The 20,954-nt window shown below is 37.4% G+C and overlaps 1 protein-coding gene across 36 annotated transcripts in view; it reads right to left on the bottom strand.

The window, feature by feature from the left end:
• NRXN1 (neurexin 1) overlaps nucleotides 1–20,954 on the bottom strand; it is a 731,497-nt gene that overhangs the window by 111,514 nt on the left and 599,029 nt on the right. For all 36 annotated transcript variants that reach the window (XM_071805868.1, XM_071805870.1, XM_071805881.1 and 33 more), the window contains one exon: nucleotides 17,796–17,967. In XM_071805868.1, coding sequence (XP_071661969.1) covers nucleotides 17,796–17,967 — 172 coding nt within the window. The remainder of the gene's footprint in view (nucleotides 1–17,795; nucleotides 17,968–20,954) is intronic.

The raw sequence follows: 20,954 nt of genomic DNA, 5'->3' as shown, positions 1-20,954 counted from the left end.
GCGATAGAACTCCCCTAGCAGACTGTTTGGAGGCAATGCAGGGAGGATAATTTCATGATCATAACATGCCCAGAAATATCAAACGTAAGAAATCCAAGGCAATCAGCATCAATCCTCATCAACAGCACACAAACTAAGTTGACTGTAACTGCAAATATTAAAAATGTTGATTTCATGTTCTTTCACAAAGCATGAAAATGCTAGATTTAATCGCCACTATGCCCCAAAGTCCTGGACCATACAGATGCTTTGTCACACTCACTACATATGCTGTGGCTGCGTCAGCTCGTTTTCCTAGGGACATGCATGATTACACACAAGCCAATGGAAACAACAAAAGTGAGGTCATCATTTGGACAAGCCTTTGCCAAGCAGAAGAAACCAAATGCACCCATACAGATAGAAAATGGCATTTAAGAGATAAAAATCTGTTCTGTGTCAGCAATGCAGCAAAAAAGTAGCCCTCGGCCAAAGCAAGCTCCAGACTTTCAGCTCTGTCTAAAAGTTGTATTTCCATTTGTGTATTTATGCCTTGCAGACATTTTACTATAAAAGAATAATCTATTTCAAATGGAAAGGTTTAAACTTGTACACATAGGGTTTTTTAATGCTTTTGGCAAGGCACAGAAACAGAAACTGTAAATAACAGAAACAGATGCTCAGTGAGTTAAAAGCAAGGGAGTGCTTTAGGACTGCAGAACTATAATGAGCAGTCCACCACACAACAGCATAATAGCCATGTTAAACTCTCAGCAGGGATTTAGTTTTATCTGTTAAAAGGTGAAATACTCTGATTCCCTGGTTATATATTAAAAAAAAAACAACCCTCTTCACTAATATTTTCTATTTAGAATTATCTGTGATATGTAGCCTGTTTATGTAACTTTTATGAAATACAGCTTTTTTTTTAATATATATCTACAAAGCAATTTGTGGATGGGTCTTTAATGTCTTTATAAATGACTTGGACACAGGACTTGAGGGAATACTAAGTTTGCTGATGACACAAAATTAGGAGGAGCTGTTGACACTCTCAAGGGCAGAGAGGCCCTGAAAAGGGATCTAGACAAACGGGAGAACTGGGCAATCACCAACCACATTAAGTTCAACTAGGGCAAGTGCCGGATTTTGCACCTAGGACATGGCAACCCTGGCTGTACATACAGACGGGGGGGATGAGATGCTAGAAAGCAGCTCTGTGGAGAAGGATTTAGGGGTTTTGGTCAATGGCAAATTGAACATGAGCCAACAGTTTCCCTGGCAGCCAAGAGGGCAACTGTGTCCTGGGTGCATCAAGCACAGCATTGCCAGCCGGGCAAGGGAGGTGATTGTCCCGCTCTGCTCTGCACTGGCGCGGCCTCACCTGGAGCACTGTGTGCGGTTCTGGGAGCCACAGGATAAAAAAGATATTAAGCTACTGGAGAGTGTCTAGAAGAGGGCCACAAAATTGGTGAAGGGTTTGGAAGGGAAGCCGTATGAGGAGAGGCTAAAGTCACTTGGTTTGTTCTGCCTGGAGAAGACTGAAAGGAGATCTCATCACAGCCTACAGCTTCCTCACAAGGAGAGAAGGAGGGGCAGGCACCAATCTCTTCTCTCTGGCAGCCACTGATGGAACCTGAGGGAAGAGCAGGAACATGTGCCAGGGAGGTCTAGGTTGGACATTAGGAAAAGATTCTTCACCCAGAGGGTGGTGGAGCACTGGACCAGTCTCCCCAGGCAGGCAGTCATGGCTCCAAGCTTGACAGTGTTCAAGAAGTGACTGGAAGATGCCCTAAGACACATTATGTGAATTTTGTGGTTGTCCTTATGCAGGCACAAGAGTTGGACTCGATCCTTGTGTTTCCCTTTCAATCTGGGACATTCTTTTATTCTGTGAAGTGTTCCAAATCAGCTTTAAGATTCTGATTCTGAATGAGGTTTTGATTTTGAAGAAAATTTAAAACTTCATTCTTCAAATGCTCTGGATTTCTATGTCCAAAACTTCTACAGTTTCCTTCTTTTATGATTTAGGAAGTTCTCAAGGCAGGGAAAAGATGGTTACTATAACGTATTTATTACTTTGCTGAAATCTGTGCTTCATGACTTCTTGCATACTCTCTGTAAATATGGGAGAAAGACCCACTGCTGAATAAAGCACCTGTGAGGGGGTACAGGTGTGAGAAAGGTTCTCAGTGTTGTCACCAACCCCCTTCCTATAGAAAGCTGATTTCAGTGCAACCTTTTCTGTAAAAGCACTTAAAGACATGCTGAACATCAACCCACAGAAGCAATTCCCAAGTGTCTTGCTAAACAGTGACCTGAAAAGGCCTTTAAAACTATAGCTCTCTTCTTGGATGTTTTCAGATGACAGCTGGTGTCAAGGTAGGCTTGGGCAACTAGAAGAGAAAGCCAGCAATTCCAATGCCAGAACTAACATATGGATCTGAGCTCCACCAGCTAAATCAAGATATCCTAAGCACTTGCGCAGAACACACTTTCATACAAGGATCTACTCTGTTTTAAAGTTGACAAGGTCACATTTTAGATAGACAGCCCATAGCTGGCAGCTAACTTTTGTGTAGGCATAAATTTATTGGCTTGATTTTCAGAGTTAATCTGAATTGAAACACCATAATGAAAAAAAAATCAATATTAAGTTATTTAAGCATATATGAATTTTCAAAGAAATATGCAATTGCTAGTCAACTGTCAATATATTTAATTTTTCATTTTCTTTTATAAAAATCCATTTGCTGATGCAATATCCAAAAGTAGACTCTACTTCTACTTTGAAATGCTTATGAAATGTTAAATGGGGAAAAGAACAACCTTTGAAAGAAAATAGCTCTGCTTGCACAATTTACACATTCACTTTTTCTCAGGAAACCACTTGACCTTTTAAAAACATACTGAAACCCACTATGTTGAAGAAATTAGATAAGGATATTATAATCTTGCCAGCTTTATGAATTCTAGTACCTTGTCTAACACGAAGCACTAATGCATTATTAAAATATAATATAATATGCTATTGAAATTATTTTTAAATGACAGTACTGAGAATGATGAGGCATTAAATAAACATCTAATTCTAAGTAGATAAAACACTAACAGCTAAAATGTACAGATGGCTTACTAATAAAATATTAATGCATTCCACTTTAAATAAGCAAATTTTCAAGACAAAATTCAGCACTATAAGAAGGAACGACTACGTGATTTCATCAATCCACCATCCACAATTACCCATGAAAGTACTGCCCTGAAATAAAAAAATTAGATGGGAAAAGGAAACTGCCTACTGTCCTTGGTTTTATTAATATGTGCATGGATTTGACACTGCTTCCAAAGTAGAATGCTAGATCTTATAAACAAACTTCCATGGCTAAGGCTGAGGTAAATACAATTAAGATTAAAATATATCTCACTCCCAGGATGCATCGTTACCACTAATAAAGCACAAAGCTAAAACATGATTCTGACAAAGATTGGAGCAACATCCTGCTTTGTTTTCTGCACGGAGCACCCATGGTGCTCACATCCACAGAGAGGTGGCAGATGCAAGTGTACAACCAACAGATTATTTTTGTCAGACTTTTGCAACGTGGCTCATTCCTCCAGCTCAGTTGCAAATCTATATGCAGATTTACTCCATAGAATGTTCTTTAACTAAAGTCAGCTACTAGAAAAAAAAAAAAGTAAAAAACTGTGAGATATCAGATAGAATGGCTGAGCAAACGGCTAAATAATAATAATTTTCCTAGCTATCGGTATTTATGGATGTAGAAATAGACAAAGTTGAGAAAGATAAATGGTATGTTAGGATTGGGATAATTTTTTCAGTTTCTGTTTCTGTTGACTTGCAAGCACATTCTCAGTTCAATGCAATAGGATTGACATGTCTAAGACACTGTATAGTTTTGTTTAGTACAGTAATATTTCTGGATATAGAAATTATTTCTAGATATAGAAATTACACCTGGAAACATTTTTTTTTTAATGATTTGGTTAATTCCTCGGAAAGTATAGTTGTATCTGCATTAAAAACACAATATTAGCATAGCACTTAAGTATTCTTATATTGATAGTACACCCCTAATATAAACATAGGTATAATCTGATATGCACACCACAGGACATGAATATTGAGCCACTTGATCCTGTCTTTAGCCATAAAACTACTGTTTGGTCAATTCATAACCTGTAACAGGCTCAAACAGGTCCTCCAGGAAACCATCTTCTCCTAATGTGATGACACACAGTAAAGAGAAATCTTTCAGCAGTGAATTCCAAGGTTCACTGTTGAAATCATGTGCTCTATTTCTTGCATGAAATTCTTAGTTCTGGTTGTGACTTTCTAGGAACAGCTAAAGAGCACTGTAAGCATTTAGTGTTTTTTCCCACTAAAAGCTGTAATGAAGTCACTGCTTGGTTTTCTTTTTTTCACACTATAAATCAGTTAACCTCTCTTGAGTTTTTGTTACACATCCTCTGATTTTTTTCCACAAAACCACAGACCCCAGGTACAGACGTTGATACCTGTTCCAGAGCTGGCTTCAAAGTGCTGTAAAGGGTGTTAAAATCCTGCTCAGTTCTTGCATTTTAGCCTTTTATGCCCACAAAGTAATTTCCATAAACTCCTTTGTCACAGCATCACATGATATTTCATATGGAGCAATCTGGAAGATGAGACCTCACAAGTGCCTTCTCAGAATTATTAATTTCCAGGACATTATCTGTGTTGCTCAAACCTTTGCTTAGAACCATATCTTAGCACTTAGCACTTCTGCAGTCTAACTTCTTTTAAATTCCCCTGGCTTCCCAAGAGGTCACGTTCACACACCACAATTACCCTGCAATTACCCTGCCCTCATTATTATTTACCACCTTTTTTTTTTTTCAGTCTTTGTAGCAGCCACACATCAGCAGCAATGACTTAATATAGACTTCCAGGCCATTTATAAAAGTGATATTTTCAAGCCCAGTACAGAACTCTGTAAAACCCCACTAGATGTGTTTCCAGTCAATGAATGCTCCTGCTTGTTAACTCTTTGTTGTATGCAATATTGAGTTTATTAGCTCAAGCTGACTAAACAAAAAATAACTATGATCACTTCTCTTCAATTTTATGAAGAGTATCCATCAGCTTTGGGACTGATGATAAGATGGGTGGCTGTCATGCACAGGCTCCCCAAAGTCACTGCAACACTGAATACTGCAATGCTGTACTTCTGTGGATGGCAATGTGGCTCATAAAGGATGATTTATACACACAGGGTACCTATGAGCACCAGACAAGTTAAAAACGGGAGGCGGAACCCTGAAAATGAGTCTGAAACTTCCATCCAAATCCTTCACTTGTGCCTTATCCTACCCTAACTTTTTGGAATTGATGGTGCAACCGCAGCACTGTCTTCAGTCTGAGTCTGTATTTTATTTCAGACAAAAACACAGGCAAATTTTCATGGAAGACAACTATTGGACTAGGACCCTAAAGTGAGATTCTCAGGAATCCTTTGGGGGAAAATTGCTGTGAGGTAGTTGCTGTGCTCTGAAAATGAGAGTGTATTTTCAAGAATAAGACCTATACCCAGCTACAGTCAAACTTTTAGTACAGTTCATTCTTTTCAAGAGAGTATATTTATTCTCCTCTCCCTATTGTGCAACTTTAATTGTAAAACCTTAAACCAGTACTCTATTAATGCCTGTGAGATCTCTAAAACAGGAAAATCAAAATTGTCTTTATATATACTTAACCCTGACAATAGTATGTTTCATTCAGTTTTTTAATATCCACTGAACTCAATGCTGCACCAGAAAGGCAAATTAACTCCTTAGAAGTAGTCCACTAAGGAAAATAAACCATTTGCGTCTCAATTAAACCAATTTGTAAAAGCATAATTTCACTGCCTTCAATTCAGTTAACTTCTGCTTGCAAGGGGTTGAAATTGGGATGTCATTCACAATGCTTTGTGCTTCTGATATAGTGATAGATGGGCAATTCTGCTTCAAATTTATTTGAAATGGTATATACTACAGAATGTGACTCTCATGAAACTCATAAATGTTCTAGGTTATCTATATCATACAAGCCTTTTAATCTTTTTCTAACAGGTAGGATGGACTGCAAATAAGACCATCTGGGTTTAGCTACACCTTGCTAGGCTCAAGGTAACTCTGAACACTCTTGGAACACTCTGAACATACAAAATGCACAAAATAATACAACAGTCCTGCAGAACTAGTCACAACCAAGTTGTCATTAATCACAAATCCAAAGTATTTGGAATCAACAAGGCTTAAGAGTGCAAAAAGTTAACCACACTGCAGGATGAAGGGATGGGTGTACACCTCACCTGTGTTCACATGGTACAAAGGAGAGAAAGAGAGTCTAATGCATGTAAATACTCGTATGTTCAAGACAGCAATGATGTGTGTCCTCCTGAATACCTGGTTAATGCAGTTCAGTGTCTTGAAAAATATCTAAGACAGAGCAGGTTGGCATCTTCCCTGCTGTAGTATGAATTAGAGTAACTGCTTCTGAATTAGTTTGATGGAAGTTCTTATCCTGAAGACAGAAAGTACTATTCTGCTGTCACACCTCACAACACCAGTAAAATATAACTGGGGACACATGCACAAATGTGCCCCCGCCCCCCACCCTCCAAAAAAAAAAGCCTTCTGAGAGAACCTAAAACACAATAGCACTGTAGAGAAATTAATTTTGTTTTCCATATGATTGATTGTCTGGTTGGAAGGCTCAACACTGCATTGATTTGTTCTGTCCTGAGAAAGGCTCCCATTTCAGACTGACTTCAGGGCTGCCCCAGAAGGTAATGGAAACAAATAGCATCACAGAAGGAGCACATGGCAGCAGTGCTCTGTCATACTCATCTCTTGCATCACCTATCAGCCCCTAGGAGCATTAATACCAGTCTTGGAGCAAACACATGTGTACGCCCATCAAGTAGGGTGTCTAAAGTGAGGGGCACAGTCACAACCATGCCAATGCTTATTCACGCAAGTGTAACACAAAAGTAATTTTACTGAAGTTGGTGGATGCTGGTTTGACTTAGTGAGCGAAATGGTCCATAAAGTCCTGCATAATCCTGAATCAGGCAACAATGAACCTACCAGAGGGCAGGCTGAAAGGAAATAAAGGAATCTGGTCTTTGTCCACAGCTTTGCATTGAAAACATGATTCTGCCACTGGGAAAGAAAAAAAGAATGGCACATATCTTTTAAGACATTGATTCTATCACAGATATCAGCATTGTATTGTTACAGAAGCTACTGAGTAGCTAAAATTCCTTGGTAAATAATTTGATTAAATCACTTTATTTTTAATCAACAACACATTAATCCTACATTTTGAACTTATCCTACTACATTGGATAAGTTGTGATAATGCAGGTTCCAGGGAAAACATACGTCAAACCAAATGAAAGTGTGCAAAAGAATCCCTACATATTGGCAATGTTTCATCTTTTGTGATCTGACTTTTACTGGGATTGTTAATAAGATAATGGTCTTCCTGAAGAGGTGAATGGGACCAGCTGTGACAGATTTGCCATGTCTCATTCAGAGATCTGTTTTCACTCCCACTTTCTTCCTCTAACTTGAATCCCCACAGCTTGTGGTCTTCTTCAGAAATTCCATTTCCATGCCACTTTGTGCCTAATTATTACAAGCAGATATGAGTACCATCATTTGTCACAAGACACAAAAATCGCAGATACCTCTTCCTTTCAGTATTTTAGAACAACTTTTTCTGAATCACTGATCATTTTACATTTTCTTTCTCTTTCTAAACTAGATGCATTGTGCCACCTTGCCGTATTTAACTGAAAGGTGTTATACCTTCTGTGATCAAGTAATGACAACTGTGCCACACATTTTATCAAGTTCTGAATTTAATTACAGGATCTATTAAGTCTAAGAAGGGATAAGCCTTTGTATTTCATCAGGATATCCAAGATGAAAAATAAAGGAAAAAAGAAAATCTGTCTGTCTGCAGACTTAGAGAAGCATTATTATACGGCATTATCTGACAGAAAAACCTGATAAGCTGTCAGATTAAAAAAAAAAAAAAAAAAAAGCTGATTTGGGAAACTTTACAGAAACCACTTTTTGAAAAGAGACTTACTGTAATGTCTTGTTTGGGTATCACCTAGGCTCTTTATTTAAAGATGACAGCAGCATAGAACAATTTCAGAAGCTTTCAAAGGGCAGTAGTGCTTTTTTAAGAAAATATTTCATTGACTTTGGATAAGCTGTGACAGAGGTTCACCCAAAGAGAATGGGAAAATAAAGCACCACTTTTAACATCAATGTTTATGTGAACAATTAGATTATAATGGAAGTGAGATCTAGATAAATGCTGAAAAATAAATTTAATCATAACCTAAGAGTAGCCAGAGCCATATGAATCAGAAAAAGATGCAAGAATTCAGTCGTGCAATCACATGTTGGCAAAGGTAAGGTAGCATGTTGGCCATCACTGAACTGCTGGTTTGTGGCTCAGTAACTAAAAGTAATTTTTATTCTATTTTGATTCCTGCTGAATTAGTTTCTTGCATCTTACTATACTCTAGAGACCCTGCTGAAGTGCGTTTCACAGATTTCCTTGTCATATTTTTAAATCTCTATGCCTTTATTTTACACACTGCTATAATATCTTACTTTATTCATATTATAACTGAATGTAATTGTATGAATACAGGTAGATATTAGCTTCCTGTAACACTCATTGAAGATTTTGGCCAGTTGAAACGAACTGAAAACAATGCTATTTTAGCTTTGCTTTGGGTAAGTAATGAAAACACTATAGAAAAGTTAATTTTAGGAAACAATTTTTGATTGAATGTTTGTGAGCTGACTCAAATTAATACAAGCGCAATTAGAAATAAGTCTGTAAATCAGATTCTTGATTTCAAAATAACAAAATTTGTTAAAGTGAAGGAAACCAGATTGTGTAATCAGTCTGAGGGGCTGGACTCAGCCAGGAAAGACCCTTGGAAATTCTTTAAGGTAAAGTATGAGAAAAAAATAATAATAACAATAACAACAACAACAACAAAAAATTATACATATATATGTATCTGGAATTGCAACTGCAAGATTAAAAATATACAATAGTAGACCTACTAGGCTGAATACCTACACTACCGTAGACTATGTTATATAGGAGGTTAAAACCCAGACTTTCTCAGCAAAGAAAGCCATGACTTTCAGAGCTAGGAACAGAAATAAACATATAGGTAAAGTTGCCAAAACGGGAGCTCAAAGGGCCTTTCAAAGCAAGTAGAATAAATTTAAAAGAAAAAGGTTCTTAAGCCACTTTACAGCAGGGTTGATGATGATCCAAGGGAGCAGATTGGACTGACTAACAGAAACATGTTTGTGAAAAGGTAGATCTCCACAGTTCAGAAGAAAGCAACATACATATTCTTAATGAATTTGTGGCATCAGAAGGAAAGGAAGGTTATCTCTACCCCAGAATTTAAAAGTAACAAGCCAGGAGTTTTTAAATACAACTATCCAGTGGGCATGATATTTCTGGTATTAGAGAACAGAAAACATAACAGCTTTACATGAGAAGAGGAAAAAAAGCCATCCAGTCAAACTATTTAATCTGACCTTAGCCATACATGATGCTTTAGAACAAATTTGAAAGAAAAGAATTAAAGACTTGGAAGCACTTGGAGAATGAGATAAAATGCAAAACTTTACCAAATCATGTTAGACTAATCTAATAGTTGTATTTGACAAGTTAACTGATTTTCTAGATGCAGGAAATGAAGTATATCTAATTTATCGGGATTTCAGTAATGAATCTGATAGGATGCCATGTAGAAAATCATTGATTAACTGTGGAAAACACAGAAGAGTAGAAAAATTGTATGGTAAAAAGTTGAATAAAAAAAGGCAAAAAGGGATAGCATTGAACAAGGAAATCTTCCTCTTTGCTTCCACTCTCCTCTCTGTCATGTAGAGAATACAGCCTGATATCCTATTTCTGTATCTGTTGACAGGTTTCTGAATACAAAGGCTGCCTGTTTTAGGTGACACTCGAGGTACTCATCTTCCTAGAATGCAAACCCCTTCCAGGAACTAGTTAGTGCATTGGAGCTTTCTTCTCCCTGATACTTCCAACTACATTAAGGTGTCTTCTTCAGCTTCTTAGTGAATCATTTACACTCAGAACTTGTCACATTCAGACCTGCCAATATGCCAATTATATCATCTTCTGGCCCTCATCGTTCCCTAGTATATTACTTATATTTGACAACTAAAAATCCTCAAGAGATAGTAGGTCAGTCAGACCTATCAAAGTTCTCCAAGTGTTTTGGAGAGCTGATGCCATCTAGTTGAATGGCTGATGTTGTGATGTTGTGTTCTAGTTGAACGGAAGATGTATGTGTGCTTAAGTCAAGTAAGTATAATAAGCTAAATGCTGAGTTCCACATTAAGATGAATATCATGGTAAATTCTGGAACTGCGTTAGACTAGGAGCTACCAGTGAGGCCACCGCAGGTATGTAAGGAAATTAGTGGTTTTCCCACAGGAAAACTACCATGGTGGAACACCTAAGAAAGTACCCGAGATGAGTGCCAGGCCAAATCTTCTATGGTATTTTCTTCACTGATCTCAATATAAAATGTTGACCACACAGTGAAATCTGCAGTTGACATACTGGTAACTCTGAAGAGGCTGCAGATAGCAGTCATGAAGAACTGAGCCCTTCTAAGGTAACAGAAGTGACACTAAAGCTCATACTACAAAATCCAGGTCACGTACTTAAGATATAGGACCAGTCACAGCACCTTTTGTGATAAACTGGGGTCTTACAAGAGAGAATTCATGAGGAAAGACATTCAGTGGGTATATTAGTCAGCTGCAGAATGACATTGAGCCATCCAATTTTGACATATGAAAAGGGAAAATAAGATCTTCAAATGCATCAGTGGAGGTGATTTTCAGCATTAATATTTTCACATGTCTTTACATGAGGTCCTAGTGGTCTCACTATTGTCCATTCACAGCCACATGTGCTTTTCAAAAATGAATTCAAAACAAAAAAGCATCAAAAGAAAGGTTATTATGACAAGCTGTGAAATGGGGAAACTATTTTGTGAAAAGACATATAAGAACAAAGTGGGATGAACTGGAAAGTGTTCAGACTGGAAACCTGAAAGAAAATTTCCAAGCACAGGAGTTTTCTCCTGTTACCCTCTAAGAGAAGGAATTTATGTGAAGAAACAGTCTTAACTTAGCACACTTTTCTTTCTCATTTCTTGAACTCTTCTCTTACTAAGATAACTATTCAAATACACATAGGGAAAAAAAAAGAATAGGAAAAGAGAAAACACCCCAAACCATGAATCCTTTAGAGGGTTAATATTTTTTTTAACATTCTAACCATTTTCAGATCTTACTTGTTTTTTGACTGCTAATGAAAAAAATCCATGAGCTGTCTACAGCACTAAACCTTTGTCTTGAGCCAAAGCAATTAACTGAAAATATTTTCTATAAAAGTTCAAATGATCTCACCTATGTGCAGTACCTTCCATATATCAACTTTTATTGTTATGATGCCTATCCAACAAAGTAAGTTGATTTTTTTACTTTGGGATGAGAATGAAAAATGCTTTTATCGACTGAAATATTTCTTAAGCTGATGAAGATCTTACAAAATCTCTCCATCTAGAAAATATACAAATAAATTGAAAAAAAAAAACAAACACAACACTACATTTTTTTTTCCTTTTAAATTGTATAAATGTAAAAATTTGGGGTTGTTTATCCAGAGAAGGAAGCAAGTGAGAGAAAACATAAAGATGATGTGTTGCTAGACAAATAAATAAACAGGAGTCAGAAGGCTTACATTCTTTCAATGTGGAAAACACCCTGACAGTCCCATTCCTAACAGCAGTGGCCAAGGAGGTTTGAAAAATCACCCTATGGCAAATGCAAGGCATGGCAAATACTGAGTGACTATGTACTTGTTAGGTTCCTACCTCACATTGACCATTATGTTTGTGAAAGAGTTCAAGATCTCTCCTGGCCACTACACTTAGGCCTGAGAAACAGATCTTTGATTCTCTTCAGCAGTGGCAGTAAGGGCTTGAATTTGCAAGGTGTTTCTAAGTCAATGGTGTATGTTAGACACCTACATGGATTGCTTGGGAAATACTAATATATGCCAGAGAAACAAATGTACTGATACAAATGTCTCCTCTTAATTTTATGGCAAACCTGAACACACAAAATGGAAAAAAATGGATAGCCCTTATCCTAAATAATAATGGTAATGCCTGACTCACTATTTAGCTGTCAGCAGTATCCCATGAAAAGATGGCAGACACTTTGTCTGTTTTCCAGAACACAGGAACAAAGAGAAGCTTTTAGATGGAATTCCTCCTTCCTCTAGCCCTTGGATGTTCTGCAGTAACAACCTTAAGCCCACAGATCCAGAGAAAGTCCCTAAGACAACACTTGGCCCTCAGATGTTTAACCTTATATGCGATAAAGCAAAAAAAGAAAAAAACAAAACCCCAAACAGAATTATTCTCTATTATACCAGAGTCCTAAGAGCTTCAGCTGCCGATTGTCATATTGCAGAGATACCTGGAACTAACCATAATGTCAGCCTGTGGTTTGATCTTCTGCCAACACACATGGACTCTCACACTGGCTCTTCTTTGGTGTGTATGCTTGATCGTAACGTATGCTCCCCAGTCACAGAAACTGACTGGTTCCAGTACTCTGGCAGCGTTTTTTTCCATCTCTTTTGTGTGAACAATGTGTGCGAGATGCTCATGCTTTCAGATCTAGATCTGTCAGATACATCCCTGACACCATCTGCTGACTTACGGGATACATGAGGACAGCTGCCAACTAAGTTACGCTTTTCTAAGTCAGACCAGAGGTCCAGGTATGACCGGGAAGGCTCCATTTTAGAGATTTGTCTACATCAGACTGTATCTTCCAGACTGCTGCAGGCTTCTGGGAACTGTTGAGTCTGAACAGCTTTGAAACCATAGACCAGTTGGCCAATATCTAACAGATTGTCTCATACCCAGAAAATTCTGCATCAGTTTGATTTATGATGGAAGTCCTGAAGTGTAGGTTCCTGCTGGTAAAATGACTGGTTGCACCACGTTCTTTTAAAAGAATCAACACTGGAAAAATTCCCTTTGGCTGCAGAAAGTGCAGTTATTCACAGAAAAGTGATTCTGAAAATCTCTCACAATAAATGGCGATTATTGTGGCTTTAGAAAGTAATCTAGCTTGTTCCAACATACTTTCCCAGACTAGTAAAATGCATACTCTTCAGTACTAAGGAAGGAAAATTAGAAAATTGAGAAAATTGTTTTTCCTGTTAAATAGATATCTTTATGAGCACTACTATGAAAAAGATTATTTTTTTCCCCTATTTGATTCAAAACAGATTTTCTTTCAAGTAAGGAAGAAAAGGTTGTTTCAAATTAAGTGAGATGCTTTGTTCTCAGATTACCTAAATCCCCTATAAACACTGGGCAATCTTGACATGAAAAGTCAGACCATTTTATTTAGAAAATACTGGCATTAATATTTTATATATTACTAAAGCAAATTTCGAATTTTTCTTTTTTTTTTCTTCACCCATAATTTTTAGTTCAGTTTGACCCAAATTAAAAAGTCCCCTGGTTTCCTGCCATAAATGTATTATTAGAAAATCTACATGTCAGTGCAGAGTTACTACTGAACTGAAGTTACGAGAGCAGCTGGAGTTGCTACTGGTGCAGTCCCATCACCACAACAGCAGCCAGTCAGGAGGGGCAATTAAAATTAACTTGTGAAGCAGACAAGATAAGCCATAAGGAGTAGAAAGGATCTGCATGGAAAATGGGGTTAGTCTATTGATTAGGAACTCTGCACAGTCAGCAGTTTTCTCATTCCTGTTTAATATGATCGGAAATTAGGCTGCATCCAGATAAGTTAATGGGAAATCACTATCTGAAAAAGAGGACAAAGTGAAATATTCTGGTCCTTTGGAAAGGTGCAGAGGGATGATAATCATTCAGTAAAGAGACATAACATTGAACTTAGTTAAGAAAGATGTAATATACAAATCCAGTAGAGATCTGAGCATTGCAGTCAGCTATCAAAAAACTACAGTATGCCATTTTCAAACACAGGGCTACCCACCAGCCACTGACACAATGAGGAAGTGGGAAAACAGGACAAACATTTAATAAAGGGCAGAAATTGAAGGGTGTATCCTCATAGCTCTAGCATTATACTCAGAGAAATGGCAAGAAACTCTGGAGTAAAAAAAGACTTTGATAGGAGTGTGGAAGTACATATGTACCTCTGTTTCTGAAAATCAGCCAACCATTTCACAACACTGAAATCTTTACATTTTTTCTAGGAGTAAAACAACTTTTTCCCCACTATAGTCCAAAAAGCAACCAGCCACCTTTACAAGGATAAACATCCTTCACCACTGGCCACTGCCACTTCTTTTGGTTTACTCTCTCTCATTTCACATCTACTCAGATACAAGCTGAAGGTGCATTGGTCCAGAGAAAACATAACCCTCTAGAGTAGCTGGATATAGATCCTACTCATCTTCCAGGGTCATTTCTGCATTTTATGCAGCGTGAGAACAAAACACAAAAAACAGCCATGGAAACCCTATGGAGCAATGTCATACGATTCTTTCTGCAAGGTGTCTACCTCTCCGACTGCTCATAAAGCAATATTAGCGAATCACATGTGCCACACCAGCTAGAAATCCTTTGCAAGGGCACCGAACTCTGGGCAGCTCCTGAGACCAAGGACTGAGTTCAGACACCCTACAAATCCCACACAGACTTGTGCCAATCAGGGCCACAGCACTTTTTCAACAGATGCTCGATTTGAGTATCAACAGGGGTGCCCACACCATCCTCCTAGCAAGTGCTGCAACACCAACTGTTATTGAGCTTTTGGTGATGATAAATACAGCACTTAGATGGGGCTATATCCTGAGTCTCTGACCAGAAACTCTTCTCAGAAAATCTTCATCCAATATTTTAAGACACATATCACAACAAGCGATGTCAGACACTCTAATAAGAAGTGTAATTTAGTATATATAAGCTTTCCTTGTAAAGAAAGGTGAATTAATCAGTTCATATGCTTTAGGCAACCAACTGATATTTTTATGTTATTTTATTTTTGAAAAAAGGAAATCCAAAATATTTAAGAATAGCAAACTTATTAATTAAGCTTCTAATCTTGTTCCTATTCTTAATTAAAAAAAAACCCAGAAGTAGGTGAGATAAGTCATGTGCAGCGGTACAGGCACATTAAGAAATTAGGCAGAAGGAAACAATTCAGAAAACAGGTACGAAGGAAAAAAATATTCTTTCTAACACTTAAATGAAAGCTAATGAACCCTCACTCATGAAAACAGGATCTAATTTGGTCCATATTATACAATAACAACATGTTCTCCATCCAAAACATGAGCAAAGAACAAGTCAGCTGTTCAACCAGTACTGCCAGGTGCTACTATTGGTCCCTAAAACAGCAACAGCAGAAGCACATCTAAATTGGATGCAGCAGTATTTGCCAAACTGTTGTTGTCTGATATCTTTAAGACATCACTTTTAGATATACTACTTTTAGAACTGGGATGACAGTGGTAGCTTTGAACATGGTGCCATTAACGTTTTCAGAACAGTATCAACCTTACTCAAAGACAGCATAGTCATAGGACAAGCCCATGTTTTTCTGAAAAGGTACATCAATATCAGTCTGTGAAGAAACTAGTGTTTGAAAAGTGTTTAAATGAAGAGTGCCAAACCTGACAGAGCAGCATGGAAACACAAGAGAAAGGTATGGCTAGGTGCTCTCGTGCTGGGAAGGGAGAAGAGATGGAAAGTGAAAAGCGGGAAGATGGATTTCAAAAGCAATGCTATGGCATACAGGAATCATAACATATTACTATGTGAAAGGCAATGAAAATTAAAGGCCAACAGCAATCTTGGAAAATCCAGCAATAAAGCAAGCCAAGGGATTCTGTATCTTGGCTGATGAAGCAACTGAAAATGCCTTTGAGTGGAGCTTGCACATGGATTATAAAAGCTCAAGAAACTCTAATTTTTTGTTTTCCTTTTTCAAAGAGAACATTCAACCTCTTCCCCTCCACAAATCCCATCATAAGAAAATCTGTTTTCTAAATTGATCTATGCTCAGTAAAAATAAATTCTGTGTGCCACTCTTTTCAGAACTCAACTGCATCCTTGTTGTAGCCACTGAGTATTTTCACAAATAAACAGAACAGAGAACAAAAACAAAAATATTGTCATGTTCATCATTTAGATTAAAAAAAAAAAAGAAACAAAACAAACTTCCTTTCTGCCTTCCTTTCTGTCTTGAAAACAAACTAAGAGACACCCCTCTCCAGCTTTCGCCAGCTTATTTCAGCTACCATTTACCAAATACTGCAAAAGTTAGAAAACAAGGAGAGTAAATGGGAAACAGGAATATCTGAAAGATCACAGGACATATTTCATTCAGTATCCCCCTTTCCCTCAAGAGTTTATCACCTCTCAGAGATGTATCTATCTTAAAGTCATTAATTGTTTCTAACTGCCAGAACTGTCACTCATCCATAACACATTAGCATGCAGGATTTTTTGACCACCCCTGCTATACATAATTTCATTTGTGATGCATACTTTTTGTTTTAAAATCTAAATTACTTCAAATAAATTATATGAAGGGTGATATTTCACCTGTGGATTTTTTTTTTTTAATTTTTAAAAAGTCAGGTGAACAGCGGGACTGCAACTCGAATACCAACTAGGAAAAAAATCCCTAAATACTAATAATTAGTACAGGGAATGGCTTATACATTCCTTACTAGTGAAGCATACCCTCCCATCCCACTCCACCCCCAAAATGAAGAATATTCTACTTTTGAACAGATAAATCAGATCTACATTTCACTTACATCTCTGAATTTACTGCCTTTTGTCTAATAATGTAAACACACACACCCCAACTGTTAACAGATAACATGCAGATTTGTAAGTTACCATTAATGGCTCAGTTGTCCTACGCAATAAGAAAGGGATTGCATATCTGAAAAACCTGTTGCCTTTAAAAATGAATAAAATTAGTAACACAGTAATCTTCAGTGTATGGCATTTGCATAAAATTTAATATGGGCCCAATCAAGGCAACTCTGTATTCACACAAGCAGTCCTGTCCACGTACTTGCATAAGTAATATCCTGTGGTTTGCATTTTAAGTTAAGGCACCTCAATTTGTTTTGTTGGTTGTACAGTTGATAACTGATACACCTGTCGGTTTATGCCTGATGGAACATTTGCACTAAATTCATATGCTTCAGATCGCTTTAATAACAACTTTTAATTAAAAGAACACAGATCACCTTTTCCTCAGTAAATGTTTTACCCCATCACTTGGAGATCAATTTGGGACTCACATTACTCTGTAGCTTTTGTCAAAGCCTTTTTTCCCCCTAAAACAATAATCCAAGAAAAACAAATGAAAACAATAAAAAAATCCCCACTGTTTCATGCCTTGATAACTGTATTTTTCCACTTCCAGTAGTAACTTGAATTCGTGCTTTTAAACTCACTTAAGAAAATGCCATCATCATAAACTGCATATTGCTCAGGACTCTTTAACTACTTATATTAGCTATTAAAACACTGAGAAGGAGCTGACATTATATAAGAAGAGAAGCAAAATGAGCCAAACTCCATGCATCCCCCACTCTCTTACTCACACGCGTTTGTGTAAGCCCTTACCTGCTGGGTAACGTTCGATAACTGGCCAGTTGTCCACCTGTAATGTGGCATTGCCACCACTTCTTGTGAATCGTACTACGTGGTATTTTCCATCATTAATGATTGCGTTGATCTCTTCAATAGAGATGTCATCTGTTCCAACATTAAATTTAACTCCAATTTTTCCCTGGTGCTGCATAATTAAAAAAAAAAAAAAAAAAAAAAAGAAATAAAAAGGAAAAAAAGAATTAAAAAAAAGAAAAGGGAGGAAGAAGAAAAAGAAGAACTAATTAAGAGGTGTTTTAGCAAGAAATAGAGACACTGTGTCACACAGGGAAAGATTTCTAACAACATCTTCCCTCCTCTGATGTAACTTCTGAAGGCTCGTATGTGGCAGTGACAAGCCTCCTGACAGCTAAGTAAGTCTGGGACATCTCTTTGATGGATAATTGGTATTCCAAATGAGTTAGTTCACCAAATTGAGCTCTCTCCTTTTCCAAGAGGTTCAGAGCAAGATGAGGAGGGGGAAGGAGGAAAAAGCTCAAATTTTCTTTCTTTCTCTACCCCTCCATGAGGATTAAATACCATCTTCCTTTTTAGGCTTTCAAAATGGAAAGACTTTCAGTTCATTTAGAAGAGGCACAAGGATTTTCTGGATGTAAAAGCCAAGGCCCAGCCCTACACCTCTCTCAAACCTCATTCATACTCAGACTGTTCACAAATGACAAAAAACGAGGATTTTTTTTTTTTTTCTTCCCATCAGGGAGATTTTTTTGCATCACATTGTAGTAGCTACAAATCATCTGACTAACAAGGACTTTCCTGATCCACACCAGAGAAGATCAAAAGGCATCTTGTGACACAGGGATGGTGTCTTGTTCCCACTAAGGGACCAGACTGATTATTTTCTTTCCTGGGATCTGCCTGTTAACTCCTGTGCCTGAGGAGGCCTAGGACTAAGGGAACTTTGCATGCGCATTCATACTCATGACCAAGACTGTAGATTTTCCAGATGATAGTGATATTGGGAAGTTTTCATTTTTATTTCCTTTTAATTATTAAGATGTTCACTCTAATGGGACATTAACATTTTAACGAAGTCCTTTAATGTCTCTTAAAAGTTTAACTTAAGGACTTTGTGATTTTTTTTTTCCTCCTATAAAATAATTTCTATTCCTGAATAAGGAGACTTACTAAATTAAAGAAACAAAAAAAAAAAAAAGCAAAGCATGCACAGTATGAGATTAGAGACTTGTGCATAATAAATGGCAATTTTACATGAAATTTCACATCATTGGTGCTGGTGTTTCCTTCTTAAAATTTTTTAAAAAAACTTCTTAAAGTTTTTGCACCAAAAGATAAAACACAATGAAACATTTCACTTTGTACCTCTTGGTCATTCACTTCAGTCTTTCCAGAACCAGCTTCATCTCTCCCACACAGCCTGGTGTCAGCTCCCTCTTTCTCTTCCTACCCTGGCACTGCTCCTTGCAGTGAGTGTAACCTGCAGTTCCTTGGCTCTGCAAGTCTCCCAAGCTGTGAACTCCAGAGTCCGTCCACTTTATCTTATTCTCTTTTTAAATACCTGACTTCATTTTCCAATAGTGCTTGCATGTTCCAGTTACACAGTTCAGCATTTGCTGAACAATTTTGGAGAAAGCCCCTCTACACTATGGTACTACAATTGTCACCCTTCAATAAAATGACCACTCCCTGATGAGACTTTCAGAATTGCTTTGAAAAGTTTTGTTGTTTTGTTGTTTGGTTGGTTGGTTTTTTAAGTAGCACAGTTGTTTATATCATGTTCTAAACATTTATCTTTTTTCCCTTGTGGATAATTTTAATGTTACGCTATTGGTAGGCTCTCCTACTTTTCCAGATCTATAGGGTGTCCATAAGGAATCCACCTCATCCAGCACACATGTTTCTTTTGCCTCTTGTGCGAGTTGCAGAGCAATCTCCTGGCTATCTTGGGACAATAACTGTAGCTCTATTTTATACCAACTGGTTCAACTATGGCTCAGAATAGATTTCACCAATTTTTCTCCAATGGGTGCAGTAACTTATTTGCTTCACCTGTTTCACGTGCTTACTCTCTTTATCAAGAAATGTATACAAAGAAATACAATGTTGCCCTGACTCTAAAGCAATCTCCTCTCTTACTAATTCATGAAATGCAGAAAAACAACATGTAATGATAATGGCACATGCACCTTTTCACAGTACTTTCAAGAAATCAAAGGCTTTGAGGATTAAAAAAAGCTGACTAATTTTACGCTGATTCATAATTATACTATTCATCACCTACACTTTACATACCTGCTTTTCTGCTTGTTATATATATGTATATACACATATTCTTTTAGATCAAAAAATGACAAGGAAAAATAGCACCTTTGAGTGAACAGGACAGGTGCAAGCAAAATGAAGTGGCATAAATGGTGAATGTATCAGCAGTTTTTCAAAAACAAAAGCATGTGGTGCTGCCATGGCTACCAAGTTGCCATTTCTAAACAGCCAGGTGTTGGCAAGTGAAATGAATGCTTCACAGACTTGAAGCCAGACCTTTAGCCATACTTGATACACAAGAAGCTGTAACTGAAAAAACAAGTGTCCCTGCCTTCCCTACATTTGCGCAGAAGTACTGTGCACAGACACCAAACACAGCTGCAATAGCAAACAATATCATCCTAACAGTTGATAACACACTATGGTGATTTTTTGCTCTATTTTAATGTTATCAGCTACATAAATACATTAGAAAACTCCATATTTAAAGGTCATGTTTCATTTTTTGACATTTCTTCGCACCTGTGTGCATTTATGTAAGCTCCCACAAAACAAGGAAGCAAATCTGGTTTTGACTTCAAGTCTTCCTTATTATCATGCCCATATTTAAGTTTGAGTTCTGAACATCACACTAAAGATGACATGGACTACAATCCCATTGCGCACAGCACTTTAGAACCACAAAATAAAATCTGATGTAAAGCCCTGACAGTACAGGAGCCCAGACAGATGATAACACCAGCACAAAGCAGCAAGTCACCATGTATCGGCTGAATTGCAATAGGCATCTCTGTATGTAGATCATGGGTTTTTTAAGCCCTCGCATAATTGTGCAGTAATTTCACTCACTGTACTCCTTCTACACTGCAAGATAACATAATTTTTCATTTG

This window comes from Patagioenas fasciata, chromosome 3 (genome assembly GCF_037038585.1).
Source record: "Patagioenas fasciata isolate bPatFas1 chromosome 3, bPatFas1.hap1, whole genome shotgun sequence".
Lineage (NCBI taxonomy): Eukaryota > Metazoa > Chordata > Aves > Columbiformes > Columbidae > Patagioenas > Patagioenas fasciata.
The sequence above is the reverse complement of the archived record's forward strand: the minus strand, read 5'-3'. Positions and strand labels throughout refer to the sequence as shown.